Source organism: Etheostoma spectabile, chromosome 1, assembly GCF_008692095.1.
Source record: "Etheostoma spectabile isolate EspeVRDwgs_2016 chromosome 1, UIUC_Espe_1.0, whole genome shotgun sequence".
Taxonomy (NCBI): domain Eukaryota; kingdom Metazoa; phylum Chordata; class Actinopteri; order Perciformes; family Percidae; genus Etheostoma; species Etheostoma spectabile.
In genome coordinates this window covers 9,840,984-9,862,096 of record NC_045733.1, presented here as the reverse complement: position 1 = coordinate 9,862,096, position 21,113 = coordinate 9,840,984, and the positions used below count along the sequence as shown (strand labels likewise).

The following is a 21,113-nucleotide window of genomic DNA, read 5'->3' as shown; positions in this document are numbered from 1 at the left end:
CTTCTGGTTCTAATGAAAGACATTGTGAGATTTGTGCTTAATGGAAAACAATGTGTAACCTGTTGTTGACATCTTCCCACCACGTCTACCTTGTCTCCTTGTGTTGCCACTTTGTGTCTGCTCCATCATCTCTATCTTTAGCTCTTCCTCTCCTCCTCTGCCTCTCTGTCTCCCAACGTAAAAAAAGATCTGACACTCATGTGACCGAGGCCAAGAGTGAGAAGATGAGGTTGTTCGAAAGATAGCAGGGAGAATAAATCATGGATCCTTCTATGGATGTATGTGACCAATAAGCGTATGTGTCACTTAGACACCATATTATTGCATTTTCATCTGAACAGCCTGGTGTGTATTTACTGTGCAGACTCACTGAGGAATCCTTACATTAGCTACATTACATCCATACATTAACAGTCCTATGACTTCAATTCTTTGCACCTGGTGTTACATCTTTGGAGGCTACTGGCTGACAACATTGCTCACTGTCCAACAACTTTACACGGCTACTGTGGTAGTACACTTACTCACAAAACATGGAACATTTGCTGCAAGGAGGTGGTAACTTGCACCTATCTTCCATTTCTGAATATAAACGGTATAGTATGATATATTATAAATATGTACTGAATGTAAACAGTTTGCAGTTATGCTGTTTGTCTGCCTGTCACCTGGTTCTACCTCATGCATCTGGATTAATTTCCCATATTTCCCATATCTGTTTTTAAACCTTAACATTGGCTCTTTATTAAAATATTTGAAGTCCTTTTCACTCCCTGAGCTCTGAATGGTTGGATTCATAGTTACATTACTATATCCAGTATGACCAGTAGGTCAGAATAAGGTCCAATGAACAAAGCTTGTTGGATTTATCTCCCTCCAGGCCCAAATCATAGGGGATTGCACATTTGAGGTCAGACTTTTTAATATTCTTGCATCAACCGGATCTCCTAGATAGACACTGTGGCTCATTCTATAGGTAGGGCTGCTAAGTAGTTAGGATGGGTTGAATGCAGAGGATACGTTCCACGTATGTGTACATAGCACTCTCACCTCAATCATTTAGAGTTCATCTAAAAAGCTGCATCTGAGACAAATAGATTTATTATGTTAAAATGTAAGAATGACTTATCCAGGGATAATATGACAGAGCTAGTTTGTAAAACCATGGGACTCTAACCCAGTTTACCACTTACACAGCTATTTTAGGGGCACTAGGAAGCTACTTTTTATATTGAATGTACCAGTCCTGTTGTGTAGAGAAGACACAACCTCTAATTGTTGTAATAATGTGCCTAAAATAGCAGGTTATACATGTGCAACATCTTGTGACTGAAAACAATTCAAATACAACAAGGGAAATACAAAGTCAGTCACTTATAAATGAGCTACAGAAAGATAGTAAATACTAATTTGCAAGTAAACAAAAAACAGGATGATGGTTATTTGTTATTCAGAATCATTTAAATGTGGTCAAATGTCTGGGGCGTGCTTGTGCTCAACCTTAGTCTTGAAGAGAACAGCTGTTTTGAGGGAGAAAAAAGCCTACAAATTAAGTGAAAAGAGTTGAAGGTAGAAGTTTATAAATAAACATCTCTCTCATGTAATTTTCAGGCATTTTCATGGCAACTTGGTTTTCTAGATTAGACAGACTCTGTATCTCTATTGTCACACCACAACACACACACCACACACACACACACACACACACACCACACACACACACACACACACACACACACACACACACACACACACACACACACACACACACACACACACACACACACACACACACACAATAGCGCTGCCAGCAAGAGACACTGTAGACAAAAGGTCAGAGCACTTTGGAGCCTCAGCAAGGTTATGTTTTGTTGTCTGTCCTATTTCTTTTTGGTCCTCCCTCGTTTCATTGTCCTAATTAATTTTTAATTGTCTCTCTAAGCTCTTAAGACAAGAGATGTGTGTCAGAACCGATAAAGCACAGATACCACCTGTGGCTGGCATTTGTTTTTGGCTCGGCAGAGGAAAGGGCAAAGGCAGAGATGGCTGGGAGCGGTGATAGGGCGGGGTGGGAACAACAAGCCACGTCCGCTCCAGGTTAGCAAGAGTCAAAATAATCTGTAAAATGATTCTGAACAACCAGGAATACTGTCCCCTCTTTATCTTCTTTATCCTATACATGGTCTAGAAAATGTAGTTCTTCCTCTGACAATTAATTAAAAGTGTGAAGTATATTTATATTGGTCAAGAGATATGTGCACTTTGTTTTACTATAGGTATGCTGGGGTTTTTTTTATAATTAAAATATTTTACACTTTTTCAGTGAGAAACTGCATTTAAAACTGTGTGGCCTCATGACATATAGACTAAACCAAAATTGCTTACTTTCAGGATGATAAAATATAAATATGAGAAGGAAGAATTATGTTGTACAGGAATTTATCTAAGAAGCAGAGTGCTTTTTGCGCTCAGTTGAGATCTGGTATTTTACCAGTCAATGTTGAAAACGTTTGTCTGTCTGAAACTCTGAAAAAAGAAAATCTAAATGATATAGACTATGAGTAAATTTAGTTTTCATTTTGGGAAATCTCTGGTGGAGAGAAGAGAAGATTAATACCACTCTTACATGACAGTGGTATTAATATGCTCATCTAATTCAAGTCTTGGAAAGAAAGCTAGTAAGCATTATTCCCAAAACCATTTTGAGAAAGCCTCAGAGATGAGGGGGAAAGCCTTATCATTTACTTCAGGCTTGTAAGGCTTCTTTAATAAAATTACAGTGCAGTATTAGGTTTCCAAAATGCAATAAAGGAAAATCAGTAAAAGTGCAGTAGAGAATCCAATCAATCAAAGGCAACAGCTGAATTTTTAAAAACATGGAAATAAAAACTACCTAGAATATGACAAACTTTATTGTCCAGCCGAGCAGGAAAATTATCTATATGTAAATTTACTGTGGCCCACCTCTGCATGTTCATTATCTGTTGATTCAGTGTGAGACGTAATCAATCTGTATAAAACCATCAATATTTATTCATGGCAACACACATTTCAACCATTATATCACTCTCTCAAACCCTGACCAATATATTCCATTAAAAAAAGAGATGTGAGTTGAAATATTTATTAGTCATCATGTGGATTGCTATAGTAAGGCTATTCACTCAACCACTAGAGGGACAATCAGTCCCTGATATGGATTGTCTTAACTGTAATTTGTTTTCCAAACTTGTGCAAAGTGAAGTGCTTTTCTGTTCGTTGGCATTTCTCACTCATAAATAGAATGCCAATCAGTTTACTGATGAAGTGCTGTGCACGAAAAATTGGAAAAGCAGGATTAAAGTTCAAGTTGAATTGCCCATGCAAACTTTCTCACTGTCCTCATAGAAAGTTTTTATCTTCTATAAAAGAGCAGAAGCTCCTTGAGAGTTCAGAAACACCAGCTACATCACCAGCCATCCATCTTGCTTGGTCCCATGCCTTGCACATATGTCAGCTAGATTATTCAGTGTGGCCCAAGTGCTGCCACTTGCCCAGCAAACCAGGCCTCACATATGTACAGACTGCTGGTCTGGTGTCAGGTCTACCTGAGTCTGCGCTGACGTTGCCCTCTATAAATATTGTATAGACACATGCACAGTTCATCCAGAGACTCCTCAATAAACTCACTACTGCACTTAACTTGAGTGGTCCTGTCAGTGCAGCCGGTCCTCAGACAGAGAGGTTTCTCTGTAATATTTATCACAGGGGTTTTACTGTTTGAGGAAGGTGGTATAATAACACCAGCTATTGCTCTTGAAATCATCAGCTTTCCAGCAAGAGGCAAAATACAAAATGAAAAATAAATTGTCATCAATCTGTCCAAATTGATAAATCATGTATTACCAACAAGCAGTGCAATATAATCTTATAAATGCTTAATATATTAAGAACTTTTCTAATTACAAATTAGTATTTAGTTTTTTCTGTATATTTGTACATCAGATTCAGTATAAAGCCTCATTAAAGCTTAACAGTGTTTTTTGTAATTTTGACATAAATTTCATTAGGATTTTTGTGCATATGTGATATATGTGTGTGTATTTAATGTACAGATGGGAAAATATATTGAAGAGCTGTAGAGCAACCACTTCCAGGGTTGAATGATGGTAATCTGTGATGCCTTTCAGCTATCTTGTTTCACGCTGTCTTGGGCTAATGAGAGCTGAAGTCCCATATGGCTTTACTGCATGGCTAAGAAAGAAAGAGGGGGTGTTTGCCTACTTTATTGGAAGTGGGAGTTACATAAAAATATTGCTGGCATGCTCACTGAATATACACCGGTCAGACCCCTTATATCTTCAAGTAAAGGTCTCCTCCATATACTTCGAATCAATTCTAAATCAGCCTTTGGTGCCCTCTGTCATGGTCTTACTCTCTCTTTACTACATGAACTAGGTCTGCTACAACCGTTGTAATGAAATGGGCTTTCGATATATTTTTTTTTAAAGATAATGTTTTGGGGCATGGTAAGCCTTTATTACATAGAACGCTTGAAGACAGTAAAGGCGTGGAGTGAAGGGACTGACATGCAGCTAAGGGCTGCAGGTCAGCATTGAACCCACAGCTGCTGCGTTAAGGACTGAGCCTTTGTACATGGGGCGCATGGTCAACCAGGTGAGCTAAGCAGGCGCCCCACTGTGCTATATAAACTTGACTAGACTACTATATGTCCTCCTTTCCATCCTTCATCTCTTCCTTCTTTAATTACACCTTCCTTATTATTTGCTTGTTTATACAGTTCTACCAATGTACCATGTTCACTTCTGGCAAAAAATATTTTTATATTCAATACAATCATCCAAATAACATATCACAATCTGGATTCAGGAAGAACATTTATGCCTATTTGGTTGACCTGACATGACAGGCTCACAGCTGGAATGTCTCTTTTCCCTCCTCCTTATGGCAAACAAACATCTCAAACAGCACCTGCAGCACTTGGAGTTACATAATCACGTCTGCTTGACATCCGCCTTACTGGCAATTAACGTCTACCTGTTTTTCAGAATTTGACACGATTCATCAAGGACCTGCCTTCATAGAAGTACAAACGCTGTGGAAAATTGGATAACCCTAATAATGAGGAGTCTGATTAATTAGCTCCATGGTTATCCCTTGCTTTGCCATGATGAGAGAGAACAGAAGTGCTATCAGCTGTTGCAAATGTGTGTGTCTCTTGCCTTGAGGAGTTGCTGATGATTTTCCTCGATTAAGAGTTACAATGTTCAGCCCACAGAAACTCAGAATGATTAAAATCTTAATGGTTTGAATGCATTTATAATGAGTCACTTTGAACACAAGTGTCTGCCAATAATGCAATGTAAAGCATGGCCTTCTCAAACTAAATAATTCACTGCCATTTAAGAAACAACCTAACCTGTAAGCAACTATTTACCTCTCTAGCAGGGAAGGCCGATTTTCAATACAGTAGCAGTGGTACAGCAGTAGTAGAACAATATAGTCAATTCACTTTGCACACAAGAAGCGCCTTTGAAAGCAAATCTTATTGGAGTCAAAGCGGATACATCTAATTCCCTTGAGGACTAGTTTTCTCATCCTTCGTAACGGATTTTGTTTGGCTCAGTCAATCTGGGAAATGTCTGTGGTTGGGCATTTTCAAATCATCACACTGGTTTTCAATGTGATTTAAGCCAGAGCTTTGGCATGGGTCTCTGCAGGGATTTCATGCTATTGCTCTGAAGTTATTCCAGTGTGGAAATCTGTGTGTTTATCCTGTTGAAATCGATCTAAAGTCTTTAGTCTAATTCAGGTTCCTCTCAAGATATTCCATACATTTGTCTCAATTCACCTTTCTGTCAACTCTTAACAAACCTCCCCCATAGAATGATGCTGCCATCAACATGCTTCACAGTGAAATGGTGTTGAACGGGTGACATGATGTAAGGTTTTCCATCTCCACAACCTTTTTGTCTTTTGCTCCATGAAATGTATTTTAACAAATTCCAGAATGGTATTTTTTTTTTTTTTTCTTCAGGGGTTGCTTCCTTCTTTTAACAAATAAAGGTTTTGATAATCTCATGTTTTATTCCTAACTATTATTAGTCTGCTTATTTCCAGTTTAACAGTTGAAGTGCAGTTTACACTTCCCTAGATCTACACATACTGACAATCAACAGATTATGTAAGAGTTTACATAACTCAACGCATTTTTGATGGTTGATACTTTGGAGGCAATTTAGTAGGTGCCTCAAAGTTTGGTACCCAACCCTACAAAATCGACATTGTTAACAGGTATAGGATGAATAACCTTGACCATGTTCACCATCTTTTTGTCTTAGTGCATGCATTGTTTTAGTCCGGTGCAACACCGCAGCGCCACCAGTAGTTAGCTTAGCGTAGCAAATAGAATCCTATGCTGCCGGTCAGCATGTTGTGAGTAAAAGTGAGTCAACAAAAAACAACAACCAAAGTACTTCTTGTGGCTCTTCAGATATTGATTTGGGACTATATTGGGTGGAAGAACACTGTCCCAAGTCAATATCTGGCTAGAAAATTGTCTAGTCTTAATATGCATTGCTATTTGTACTCGTGAATACACAAGTCACAAGAAGTAATTAGTTTTTTGTTTTTTTTTGTTGGCTCTCTTTTACTCAACACATGCTAACCGGCAACATAGGATTCCATTCACTACGCTAAGTTAACTAGCAGCAGCGCTGCACCGGACTGAAACAATGCATGCAATGAGACAAAAAATGCGTTGGCCCACCAATCTACAGCTAGGGGAGACTGTGATAATCCCTATTTCAACAAACGGTGGCATGATTCTTTAACATTGGGATGGTTTGAGATCTCCATCTGAATTCTGGTAAATTTTTCTGCAACAATTTGTACCTTTTCTGCATCAAATTATGGTGAAAATGTAAATATTTACATAAAGGAAAATTTAATAGGTTTTTAGATAAGGGCTGTGCCATAGCTATGATTAATGTTATATGAGGAAACCACACATCTAACTGAAGTTGTGCTTGTCTGTAAGCCAGGTCTCACCTCTCCGTGACAACACATACAGAATACGAGCCAGTCTGGACTTGGCCTCTGGGAGAGGGAGGAGGAGGAAGGAGATGCCCGGCAGCTCACAGCTGATCCTCACAGTACTGCTGCCTTCACTGGCTATGTCTAATGACTGTTTATTCTGGGATTAGCAGGCGGTAATGTAATAGGCTATGACGGCATCTAAATGTGTCGATAAGGGAGGAAAACCCCAAAATAACAATAATGTCAGCAGCCTCCACCAGGCCATGATACCCACAGGTAAAAGGAACAGAGGAGAGTGAGAGTTCAGCTGAAGGGAAGAGGACTTGAAGAGCTTTCTCTATTGCTGTTGGGAACATAGCAAACTCATCTTAGTTCTTTCAAGGCTGAACATCTTTTAAATAATGCAGCACTCCACTGTGTTTGCTGCTGTTAAAGATGATTAGGAAGAATAAGTTGACTACACTCTGTTCAGGCAGAAGATGTTTCTCAGCAGCTCCTCCCATAGTGTAACCTTGTTCTTGTTTTGCATAATTTCCAGTCTGTGTGATTCATTCGTTTAAACATGTGGTGTTCACGGAAAATGCTGAAATCTAAGGGCAGTAGACTGTAAAAGTACAGTACATTCACAACAAAGACATCTCTTTAAAAAGGTGCAGACTTCTGTTTGAAAGACACACCAAATTGTTGGAAATGTAAGACTGAAGACAGCCAATTACATCATGTCCTATGGTCCTGTGATAAGGTCCAGGAATGTTGGACCGGGATACACGATAACCTATGTCAGATTGCATTACTTGTTCTGGTAGATGGATCAATCCTAAGTGGGAAAGATACGCCCCTAAGAAGTTGGGTCCAAATAAACAGACAGATTATTTTAAGAGGATGGAAGAATGAAGGGGTGCCGTCAATTCAAAAGTGGGCTTGTAAAATGACTGGGATGGTGGCATTTTGAAAAAAAGACAAACATGGTTTTCCAGATTGAATGGAATGAAAATTGATTAAGAGCAGATATAAAATAAGAATAAAAAGTGGAGTTTATGACTGCTTGAATGTGTTGATGAAAACCATGTTTAGCAATATATAATAGCATTGATGAGGTGATGCATCATGATGCATCGTGATATCGAATTGTTTCAAATCATTGACAGGATAATCGTAATCAAATTACATTGTGACACCAGTGAAGATTCACACCCCTAAAGTGTCTTAATGTTTTATGGTGTTGTCATTTATACATACGTTTATTTGGTCTATATATTGTATTGTATTGAATATTGTAATTACTTTGTAATCTTTTCTTGATTTTTGTCTGGGTGGGTGGGTTGGTCTGGGATATGTTCATGTTGCAAACTATATCTTTCGTTGTAGGGCCCATAAGTCCTTTTGTCACACACTTTAAGTCATAATTCAATATTATAAAAATAATACAAATCAAGGCTCCAGTTAAGGGACAAAGATTACCTAGAATTCTTTTAAAAACACCATAATTGATTAATTTTTGTTATGAATCATGCAGAAGGGTTAAGGTTAGGGTTACACCTACATTCAAAATTTGAATGCAGGTTTCAACTTATGTATTAGACAGGTCCTAAAACAATTTTGCTATTTCATTCATATAACATCACGACAAATGTTTGTCTTTTTGGTTGTTACACGGTAACAAAAAATGAACGTCTGAAATACAGTTACAAATGCACCTCATGCTCAGTGTCTTGACAACATCAAAGACTTTTCATTACAAACTTTGCCATAATGTTCAAGTAAAGGAGAAAAGCTGAGGTTTGGTGCATAAAGCATTTACTCATCACTAATACCGAAAATATGTTTTCGACAGCAAACAGTTCGGACCATATCTCATCCTGGAAATCAGGGCGGGTGGACGGATGGACAATCGCAAATACTCCTCATTTATTACAGTTCAGGAAAAGTTGAAGATCATGTTGCTTGGTCAGAGGGAGATGGCAGCTACAGGTGTGGCTTGTCTGTGTTAACATTTACCATCTCTTTCAGCGCACTCTGCGCATGAGTCAATCCATCTGCTCCTCTGTGATCTGCTCCAACTGCCTCTGATACACTGCTGAAACCTTGTTCTCTGTAAAAATTAAAATGCATTCTTGTTGAAAATTAATGGAGTTTTTGATGAACAACAAACAGCTGTCTCATTACTCACAGAGTTGCTTTTATGAGTGTTTCTATCAAATACTTCTTTATGAGTACTAGGCTGATTCTAAAACATTTTCAACAATGTATAAAAGGATAAATAATGGTTTATTATGGCCTTATTTACACGATGTGCGCTATCTTTGCCATCAGTAATGATAACTAAAATAAATTGCTGGGAACATGGGGCAAGATGATGTTCCAGTTAGTACACATTCAGCATTCACAAATTTCAGCTATTCACTTAGTGAGGGAAATGTTATTTCCAATAATAAGACCAATATTATATAAAGGAACCCCTTGAAAAATCTTTAAACTCACACTAAAAGATGGGTCCCAACTTAAAAGGAAAACCCCTCCGATTCACAGTGATACTCACTTAAGAAGTTGTTCCAGTTCTCGCTTTATCTTGGTCACAATGGGCGGACCTTTGTAGGTCAAAGCTGTGTAAAGCTGAACCAGCGATGCACCGGCACGGATCTTATCCATAGCATCTTGCCCACTGGCCACACCACCGATTCCAACAATTAGTATTTTACCTGGAAAAAAACAATCATAAGTGTATTTTATATGTACTTTCTTCATTCTCCAGAGATTGGAAAAGGACAGCAAATAAGTACCTTTGGTGAGGTTGTACATCTCTCTAACAGTGTTAGTAGAGAGGTCTTTGAGAGGCTGGCCACTCAGCCCACCAATCTCAGACTTGTGTAAATCCTGAAGTGTCTCTGGTCTGGACACTGTAGTGTTAGACACCATTAAACCATCCACTCCCAGCTGCAACAGACACAAAGGACAACATGAAATGACTGATGTGTGTGACTGCATATACAGGAGCAGAACTGATATATCTAGTCAAGTTTGACTAAAGACCTCTAATGTGAACTATGGCATCAAAAGAGACAAAGTGCATTTTTGCACTTTGTTAAACTGAATACATCTCACACATGGCGATGAGGGGAGGAGATAATAAAACTCAAAATGTTACATTTCTTTACAAAACAACTAGTTAGCAAGTAAATGATTTCTTTCATTTACCATAAGATTGTTGCCAAATTAAAAATCTTGTGAAGCACCAAGGAACCTAAAGATATAACTATAATGATATCAGTTAACAGCTCTATAATTGTAACTATAAAAAGCTTTGACTGAGATCTGAGGCTTGCAGAATCAGTAAAATCTTTTAAATCACATATAAAAACTTTTTTTAAAAGCCTTTCATCAATGTTAGCATCAATATTTAATGGTTTCCATTTTTAATGCCATATCGGTTTTATTTATTACACTAAAATGATTTATTATTTATTGTGTGTTCATATACACACACACACACTTTATTTTAAGTCTAGTTATGACATGTTTAATCTTTTTCACCTTGTAAAGCACTTTATAACTGCGCTTTGACAGATGCTTTACAAAATAAGTGTCTTTATTTTTGTATTACTAATAAGGAGATTTTAGTGATTGTAAAGTTGAAGTGTTCTGTAGTGTCACATTAATCTGGCCAACAATCCAGCAGTCATTCAAAAAAAGAAGGGGGCTGCACCCTTGCCTAGGGTGTGTGCAGTTTGCATAAGAGCATGCTTTATTGGGTGACTCATGTTACCAGTACTGTCACCTCAGAGAATGACCTGAACTTGAACTTTTCCAGTAAAATGTTTGTAGGTTTTTAAAGGAATAACAACACAACTATAAGCCCTACAGATTCAAGTTGTAATTCTATAAAAGCAGAATATGCAAACTTGAAAAGTATTTTTTTCTGGTATTGTTCATCTATTTTAGCCAGATTTACATTTAAAAAAAAAAAAAAAAAAAAAATGTAATCTCTATCCCTCCAACACAAATAACTAGACTCTACGGACACAAGGGACACAATTATATCTGAATTAAAGCTGTAATTGCCCAAAAATGTAAAACATGGCAGAAATTTAAAAAAGAATGTAAACACTAGTCCTCAAGATATTAAAAGAAATTTGATTATAATAAATTAAATTGTAAACAAGTATAATACACACACAACATTAATAACTTCCAACCTCAGTGACAACATCAGCAATGTCTTGTTTGTCCTGGGCAGTGAGGTCAGGAGCAATCTTCACCAGGACCGGGGGTATGCGTTCTCCCTGCAGGGCATCACGCTCCTTCAGCACCTGAGCAGATTGTGTGAGAATGTGAGTAAGCTGCGCCTTCCGGTTACAGATGGCAGTCAAGTCTAGTGGGTTTTATTGTCATTTCAATCATATACACTGTATAGTGAAACAAAACAACGTTTCACCGTGGCTCAAGTGGTGTTACACATTTAAAATATATAAAAAATGCAATTACTACTTAAAGTACAGTGGGGCTCGAAAGTTTGGGCACCCCAGGTAAAAATGTATATTAATGTGCATAAAGAAGCCAAGAAAAGATTGAAAAATCTCCAAAAGGCATCAAATGACAGTTTAGACATTTTTATAATATGTCACAAAAAGTTTTATTTCCATCATTTACACATTCATAATAACAGAAAACCAAAAAATGGCGTCTGCAAAAGTTTGGGCACCCTGCAGAGTTTATAGCATGCACCGCCCCCTTTGGAAAGCTGAGACCTGACAGTGTCATGGATTGTTCTCAATCATTGCCTGGAAAGACCAGGTGATGTCAATCTTAAGGTTTTAAATGCCCAGACTCATCTGACCTTGCCCCAACAATCAGCACCATGGCTTCTTCTAAGCAGTTGTCTAGAAAACTAAAACTGAAAATAGTTGACGCTCACAAAGCAGGGGAAGGCTATAAGAAGATAGCAAAGCGTTTTCAGATGCCAATATCCTATGTTTGGAATGTAGTTAAAAATTGGCAGTCATCAGGAACAGTGGAAGTTAAAGCAAAATCTGGAAGACCAAGAAAAATATCAGGCAGAACAGCTCGCAGGATTGTGAGAAAAGCAAGACAAAACCTACGTTTGACTGCACGATCCATCCAAAAAGACCTGGCAGACACTGGAGTTGTGGTACACCATTCCACTATAAAGAGATCCTCGTACAAATATAGTATTCATGGTCTTCTACGTCCTCACCACAAAAATCAACGTTTGAAGTTTGCAAATGACGTATAGACAAGCCTGATGCATTGTGGAAACAAGTTCTGTGGACCGATGAGGTTTAAGTAAAACTTTTTGGCCGGAATGAGCAAAGGTACGCAAAGAAAGGGCACAGAATTTAATGAAAAGAACCTCTGTCCAACTGTGAAGCAATGGGGGGGATCAATCATGCATTGGGGTTATATCGCAGCCAGTGGCACAGGGAGCATTTCACGAGTAGAAGGAAAAATGGATTAAATAGAATTTCAGCCAATTTTGGACGCTAACTTGATGCCCTCTGTGAAAAAGCTGAAGTTAAAGAGAGGATGGCTTCTACAAATGGATGAGGATCCTAAACACACCTTCAAATCCACGGTGGATCACATCAAGAGGCGTAAAATGAAGGTTTTGCCATGGCCTTCACAATCTCCTGACCTCAACATAATTGAAAATCTATGGATAGACCTTAAAAGAGCAGTGTGTTACAGCCAAGAAATCTCAAAGAACTGGAAGACTTTTGGAAGAAGAATAGGCAAAGATACTTCAAACAAGAATTAAAAGACTCTTGGTTGGCTACAAGAAGCGTTTCCAAGCTGTGATACTTGCCAAAGGAGGCAGTACAAGGTATTAACTCTGCAGGGTGCCCAAACTTATGCAGAACTTTGTCATTTTTTCCATCTTTTCTATGCTTCTTTAAGCACATTAATACAAAATTTTACCTGGGGTGCTCAAACATCCGAGCCCCACTGTAGAACATTTAAGACAGACAAGGGACAGGACGGACAACAAAAGACAGGGCATAATTACACTTGTAACAAAGCACTGATTGTTATAAGTTAGGTTCATCGTGAGGTTAAGGTAAAATATAAAAACTTTCTTGAGATTTGAGTGGCTGAAATCACCAGCTATAATAAAAAGTCCATCCGGATGTGCGCTTTTCACTGATAGCTCCGCAAAGCTCAGCTAACGCATTGGTAGCATTAGTGCTTGGTGGGATGTAAACTCTTGAGTATAAATGGACTAAATATAAATGGGGGTGTTTTTCTATAGCGCTTTTCTAGCCTTAACGACTACTCAAAGCGCTTTTACATAATACAGGAACCATTTACCGTTCACACACATTCACATGCTGTGGCTGAGGCTGCTGTACGGTGCCACCTGCTCATCAGATGAACACTTGCACACATTTACGCTCCGATGGCGCAGCGTCAGGGGCAACTCGGGGTTCAGTGTCTTGGCCGTGGACGCTATGACATGGGACTGCAGGGCCTGGGATCGAAATTCAAAGTCTTTTTTCCAGACACACAATAGAGAGATGTCTTATCTCAGGGGGATATGAGGGAGGGAAGCACGGTCATTTGAAAATACTACAGGGTTTCTACTGATCCAAAGCTTAATGCTAATCAGTGACGTATCCCTTTAAGATGCTATTGTGATTCTTTTTGTCATTTAAGACATTTTTATGATTGGGATCTACTGTATGGAAATTACTTTTTTCACTTTTAATTTAAACGCAAGTTCAATATTTTTGAAGGGGAAAGGTAGAGCAACAAAGCCAGATGATGAATTTTCATAGAGTTTACATTTTTGTGTTACTGTTGAGTCACAACCCAGAAATTTAGTCAACATTCAGGCAGTCCTACCGTATGAAGGAGCTTGCGGAGCTCGACTTTGCCCTGTAGATCCCGGAGACCTGGCGTATTAGGACTGCTGATGTTGACCACCAGGTAGTCAGCCAGCGGGCCCAGCACTCTTACCCCCTCCAAGTAATCTGCCCCTGCGTTCTGGGACAGCTTGTTCTTCCCCAGGTTGATGCCCAGGGGAAGGCCAGCTACACACACACACACCACGCACGCACGCACGCACGCACGCGCACACACACGCGCACACACGCACGGCTGCATCATCAGACACATGACTCAACTGGGGCAGAGGCTGCTGATGTGCTAAATGAGCTCTAAGCAGGTATGGATAAGTCACAATAAAACGTGAGACAAGGACAGCCCAAGATCATCAAAATGAAAATATTTTTTTTAAATAATATATGGTAATTTGACCTAGGGCTGCACGATTATGGCCGAAATGATAATCGCGATTATTTTGATCAAAATTTTGATCGCGATTATTCTCACGATTATTTGTTGATTTTAACCAAAACAAATTTTATTGTCACATAGGCTATTTATAACTGCGAGAGGGAGTGTGATGGACGCTACTCACAGAGAGACGGCTGACTCATCATGAACGGGTCCAGCACGGGTCGAACGGCGGATACACACGTCGTGTGTATTAAACGTCTGTATCTTCACTGCGCTGCATTTTTATGAACTATGATATTCTGGCCATGGGTCACATCTCTGGTCCTGGTCCAGGCTTCGGTACAGCAGCTCCGTCTCCCACGCTGTGACTCTACCAACTGAAGTTAGCTGCATTCAAAAACTTCTTCTGTGTTCTTCGCCGTAGCGGCCGCGATAACAGTTACCCGCGGAAACACTGGTACAAATACAGGTTTGCCCCCTCATACTTAACAATATACAGCTGTGTTAATGAAAAATTAAAACTGTAGACATACATCAGAAGTGTGGACCGGCGGCCGCTGTGTGGCGGGGCGCGGAGAGTAAGAGGAGAGAGAGTAGGACGAGAGAGCGTAGAAAGATCCAACACAGGCACGGCTTTACAGACGAAATGGGTCATGTAACGCAAAATTAAACCATATCCATATAAACAGCATTGCAGCGGATGCGAGGACATTAGCACCGGTGCGTCCTAGAAGAGCTAACAGCTAACAGACGCTACTAGCTAACAGCTAACAGACGCTAACTAGCACTGGTCACTGCTGTTGTCTGAAAAACAACAAATGGGACAAAGTGTTGCGTTTACTGGTAAACTGGTAAACCTTGAGACTGACGTATTACCGACTGCTATCTGTTGAGTTTTCCTCACGCTACTCTGTCCTCTGTGACTGTCTACATCTAGAAACTTGGCTGCACGGGGTGCAGTGAACTACTCTGACTGGCTCATGAGCAGACGGCTTTATGGAGCGGGAGATTGGCTTTGCAAAAAACCCGGAGCGTTCTATGAAATGATGCTTTATAAAAAATAATCGCTTGATCACGCAAATTTGATCGTGGGAAGTCCAAATCGTGATCGCGATTAAAATTCGATTAATTGTGCAGCCCTAATTTGACCACATACACAATTTAGTAGTTGGCTTCCCCGTTACAAACTAAGTGACCAGTAATAATAAATGTACACCAGAAAGACACAGGACAAATTTAGATCAGACTTATTGTGGTAATACAACTGAAAGCATTGACATTTTCCCCACTGAGATGAGAAGTCGCTGCCTGCTAACCTTTACTTTTCTGTTTCTGAGTGTCTGCCCTGGACTTCAGCCTCTGTTGTGCTTCTGCCAAACCACAGCTGTTGAATCCATACCTGGTGAGAAGTGCACCCACGCACACACAAAATGTTAATAATAATAATAATAATAATAATTTTACAAGCTACTCAAACAACAAATTAAAAAATAACTTTTACACTTTCTTTTCAATGATAACCAACTGTATTATACCACATACAGTGGTGTGAAAAAGTGTTTGCCCCCTTCCTCATTTCATGTTCCTTTGCATGTTTGTCACACTTAAGAGTTTGGGAACATCAAACCAATTTAAACAATAGTCAAGGACAACACAAGTAAACACAAAATGCAATTTGTAAATGAAGGTGTTTATTATTAAAGGTGAAAAAAAATCCAAACCATCATGGCCCTGTGTGAAAAAGTGATTGCCCCCCTTGTTAAAACATACTATAACTGTGGTTGTCCACACCTGAGTTCAATTTCTCTAGCCGCACCCAGGCCTGATTATTGCCACACCTGTTCACAATCAAGGCATCACTTAAATAGGAGCTGCTTGACACAGTAAGGTCCACCAGAAGATCCTTAAAAGCTACACATCATGCCGAGACCCAAAGAATTCAGGAACAAATGAGAAAGAAAGTAATTGAGATCTATCAGTCTGGAAAGGGTTATAAAGCCATTTCCAAAGCTTTGGGAATCCAGCGAACCACAGTGAGAGCCATTATCCACAAATGGCGAAGACATGGAACAGTGGTGAACCTTCCCAGGAGTGGCCGGCCGCCCAAAATTACCCCAAGAGCGCAGCAACGACTCATCCAAGAGGTCACAAAAGACCCCACAACACGTCCAAAGAACTGCAGGCCTCACTTGCCTCAGTTAAGGTCAGCGTTCATGCCTCCACCATCAGGAAAAGACTGGGCAAAAATGGCCTGCATGGCAGAGTTCCAAGGAGAAAACCACTGCTGAGCAAAAAGAAACATCAAAGCTCGTCTCAATTTCTCCACAACACATCTTGATGATCCCAAGACTTTTGGGACAACATTCTGTGGACTGATGAGACAAAAGTGGAACTCTTTGGAAGGTGTGTGTCCAAGTATATCTGGCGTAGAAGGAACACTGCATTTCATAAAAGAACATTATACCAACAGTAAAATATGGTGGTGGTAGTGTGATGGTCTGGGGCTGTTTTGCTGCTTCAGGACCTGGAAGACTTGCCGTGATAAAAGGAACTATGAATTCTGCTGTCTACCAAGAGATCCTGAAGGAGAATGTCCGACCATCTGTTTGTGTACTCAAGCTGAAACGAACTTGGGTTCTGCAGCAGGACAATGATCCTAAACACACCAGCAAGTCCACCACCGAATGGCTGAAGAAAAACAAAATAAAGACTTTGGAGTGCCTAGCCAAAGTCCTGACCTGAATCCTATTGAGATGTTGTGGTATGACCTTAAAAAGGCCGTTCATGGGCACCCAGATAGCTCAATGGGTAGAGCGGGTGCCCATGTACAGAGGCTTTCTCCTCGACGCAGTGGACCCGGGTTTGAGTCCGGCCTGTGGCCCCTTTGCTGCATGTCATTCCCCCCCCCTCTCTCTCCCCCTTTCACACATCACTGTCTGTCTCTATCTAATAAAGGGAAAAAACCCTGAAAAAATAACTTAAAAAAAAAAAAAAAGGCCAATCATGCTCAAAAACCCTCTAATGTAACTGAATTAGGACAATTCTGCAAAGATGAGTGGGCCAAAATTCCTCCAGGACGCTGTAAAAGCCTCATTGCACGTTATCGCAAACGCTTGGTTGCAGTTGTTGCTGCTAAGGGTGGCCCAACCAGTTATTAGGTTTAGGGGGCAAACACTTTTTCACACAGGCCCATGATGGTTTGGATTTTTTTTCACCTTTAATACTAAACACCTTAATTTACAAATTGCATTTTGTGTTTACTTGTGTTGTCCTTGACTATTGTTTAAATTGGTTTGATGTTCCGAAACACTTAAGTGTGACAAACATGCAAAGGAACAGGAAATGAGGAAGGGGGCAAACACTTTTTCACACCACTGTAAATAATGATGTGAAAATGTTGATAACAAACTAAATCTCCCCTGTGGGGCTAAAAGTACATTGAAATTCAGCTTGTTAATTAAAGAATGTGAGCACTGGCTTCATTACAGCCATAGTTAAAGTATCATAGCGAGGTTTACTCTTATTTGTTGGTATATCTGTGTGACTGACTTGGCATTTTTTAGAGAGGTTTTGTTATTGCATAATATATGTTTGTTTAGTGCCACAAATGTACGAACTAAGAAGATAAAACATTAATCTCAAGAGCATGTTGTACAAATACTGTACTGCTGTATAAATTACATCTAACTAGCTCATCCTTAGAATAAACCTAATAAAGTCACTCAATATTACAACCTTAACATAAAAATATCTATAGAATATGGAATAATTTAAATCAGATTTTTCAAGGGCCACTGTCAAAGCTTTAAATTCCCAGGTGACTTCGCGCTTGCAATAACTCAACACTATGAATATAAATTAACATAAATAACCCATTTCCACTGTGTATAATGAATGACAAATCAAAATCAATAAAGAACTGGCATATAAAGATATCCTTCATTTCACTCCTTAAAATATGTGTTGCAAATGAATCTTGCAAAGAAAAAGAGGTAAACCCGTGAACTCTTATTCACAGCTTTATAAATATGGACCCTTTGGTAGCCAACCTGTAGGCAGCATATCTCTTTGAGCACACTGAGCGATGTGATGAAGAACATTATACTGTACAGCTACATTACAGTTTGCTGCTCGTTTTCTGTCTCAAGGATTTTAACATTAACTAAGACTTACGTGACTCTTTTCCTGTTAAACTGAATAAAGTCTTTGTGAGACGTTACGTTAAGGGAGTGCGTTTATCTACAGAGCATAGTCAACACAAAAACATAGGTTCTTTCCAACGACAATGCAAGCAACTCAAAATCAGCATCTTCAGTTGAGAACACCCCTTACAATGTCCATCCCTTTGACAAAAGCACATCAAAAATGTACCTGTTAATAATTGCATGATCTGTAGTGAGTCGAAACACACGTGGTTTGGTGTTCCCTTCCTGAGGTTTAGGAGTGATGGTACCCACTTCAACAAAGCCAAAACCCATCTTGTACAACCCGTCTATGGCCTCTCCGTTCTTGTCAAAACCAGCCGCGATCCCAATAGGGTTTTTGAACTTTAATCCTAGGACTTTAACTTCCTTTAGATCAAATAAAAACAAACATAACAAAGTTGTAAAGTGTCTAGGATCAATGGAAAACAAATTGTGAACAGCAATTAAGGTTATATACTTACCAATGATGCAGGGTCCTGGTAGCGGTTCAGAGGAACCAGACCCAGACTGATCAGTTTCACTGCCAAAACATGTGCAGTCTCTGCCCCCACAATCCTCTGCAGCAGGGGCATTAGCTGATTGGCATAGAAACGCTCATCTCCAACTGCAGTGAGGTAGGAGGCAAAAAGAAGGCTACCTGAGCCGATGACCTTCACTGCGTCTTTTAACTGCTTCTGTGGACGAGAGCATCAATCACTTTCTTTGCCCAAATGTACAATGGACACAAGAATTTGACCTGTGATAATAAAAGCTAGCCTGACGTCGCCCTACTCAGATCCTAGTCAGAATATGAGTCTGATACTGCTCCATATGGGGTGTTTCAACCAAAAATGCCTCTGCACTCAATTCAATAGACCTACAACCAATTAGAGCAACGGAGTATGTTACGCATGTTGAGCGACGCACAGTTATCGTCAACAAAACTCAACTGCTAGCTACCGCTGATGTTAGCTACTAGCCGATAGCCCCGGCAATATGGAAAACGTTAATTGTTACATACACATTATAGGCTTTACAGCATACATACATCCCTCTGATGTATCATAAGATAATACATCTATGTATTAATAGAACACATGGTGAATTACAACAGTTAGCTATATCCATTATTACAGCTATAGGACCTCAGGAGAACCGTCATATGAACATGCGCAGTGCAGAGCGACATGGGCGGGCGCAGTCCCGCAGGTCTGCTCGCGTTTATCATTACTGCTGTTGATCATCTGTCCATCATCGTATGAAGCCCACCCAGACAATTTGATTGGTCCTAACAGCTCTTGTTCAAGAATAGTTGCTCCACAACGGATCAAGACCAGAACGAAGTTCACAACCTCAAATGTTGTGGGTGGGGCTAAGTTTGGCTGGCATTCAGGCTAGATAAATGCATCAAAGCATTTAAAAAGGAACACATTTTTCATGCTTTGTCTTTCACGTTACACATTAATGACGGTGGATAGACTTGTAGTAGTTCAATAAAAACATTCATGTTTACTTTGTAGTAACAGAATTTTTACAATAATTTTGTACAGTGTTTTTTATAAGATTGTTGCGAGGGACTGTGCTTGTGTCTTATGTGTTTCAAGTTAATGAGGTTAAACCTGGACTAACTGACATATCATCAAGTTGATATAAACCATATTATCATTCATTTGGGGTTGTGTTTCTGCAACTGGTAAATGTAAATCCAGTATGTTTGCTGTTTTAGCTCTGTTTTTGGTCTCTACCAACTCTTGAAGAGAATATCTGGCTCCACTGTTGATTATAGCTGCTTTAAAGATACAAGTTAATTTACTTAAGGAGTTATATAGAGGCAGACGATGCTGTCATACTCACATTCAGTATGCTGGTTTGTCATTCTCTAGGTCTAGAGATAGATAAGGTGTACTAGGGAATAGGTAACTACTTGTTTTGTTCTCTGGATTTTTGTTTTTTACTACTAAAGACAGAACAAGTTTGACATTCACATTGTTGATATTTCTGTCTTTATATATTAAAAAAAACCTGCCATTTCACAAGCATGTGTAAACTTTTAATATCAACTATAGCTATGTTGGCCTCTAATACCTTTACTTTATCGGAGAACTGTCTATATATACCCTTCCCATTATGCATATCACTATTCCTGTTATGGAGAAGTATAAAGTAGCATAAAAAAGAGGTAGCAAACTCAAATTATAGTTACATCTCTCAATGTAACGTTAGCTGAAAACTGAAAGCATAGCCTACTGCTAAATACATAACTTTAAACATCTGTCGTTGTGCAGTTTTCTTACAATAACGACCCAAGTTTTGAAATAAAACACCACAGCGTGTGTTGTCATATGCAAAGACACAGCAAAGCTAACCTGCAGCGTTTCCTGGTTTAACGTTACTTTTAGGCGGAGCAACCGATAGCAAACAAGAACTGTCCCATCAAGTTTCGTGGTGACATTCTAAATTATTGCATTCTTCTACAAAAAATAAGATTAGTATCTGAAAATACCTTCAGCTGTCCCGCCATTGTCGCAGTCCTGTCATTGCATTAGGCAATAAAGGGCATTGAATGCAAACATGAAACACGCGGCAACAACTTCCTATACATCCTCTCGCGATATTTCCATCATGGGGTTTAAAGAG

General features: G+C 39.4%; 1 protein-coding gene across 3 annotated transcripts; it reads right to left on the bottom strand.

Moving 5' to 3' along the window:
• Window positions 1–713: 713 nt before the first annotated feature.
• dhodh (dihydroorotate dehydrogenase) lies at window positions 714–21,103 on the bottom strand. Of its 3 annotated transcripts, XR_004329797.1 has the most exons (10): window positions 20,980–21,103; window positions 18,959–19,171; window positions 18,664–18,863; window positions 15,609–15,691; window positions 13,897–14,084; window positions 11,232–11,345; window positions 9,819–9,972; window positions 9,578–9,737; window positions 8,871–9,130; window positions 714–727 (listed from the first exon to the last, which is right to left on the bottom strand). XR_004329797.1 is itself a non-coding variant. In XM_032509506.1 (9 exons), the coding sequence occupies exons 1-9, from the start codon at window positions 20,995–20,997 to the stop codon at window positions 9,004–9,006; spliced, it is 1,257 nt and encodes a 418-aa protein (XP_032365397.1). In that variant the 5' UTR covers window positions 20,998–21,103; the 3' UTR covers window positions 8,864–9,003. The 3 variants fall into 3 exon arrangements, 2 of the variants coding, with proteins under 2 accessions (XP_032365397.1, XP_032365407.1); XM_032509506.1 differs by lacking the exon at window positions 714–727 and having other exon boundaries at window positions 8,864–9,130; XM_032509516.1 differs by lacking the exon at window positions 714–727 and having other exon boundaries at window positions 8,864–9,130; window positions 18,959–19,101; window positions 20,980–21,044.
• Between the last annotated feature and the right edge of the window lie 10 nt (window positions 21,104–21,113).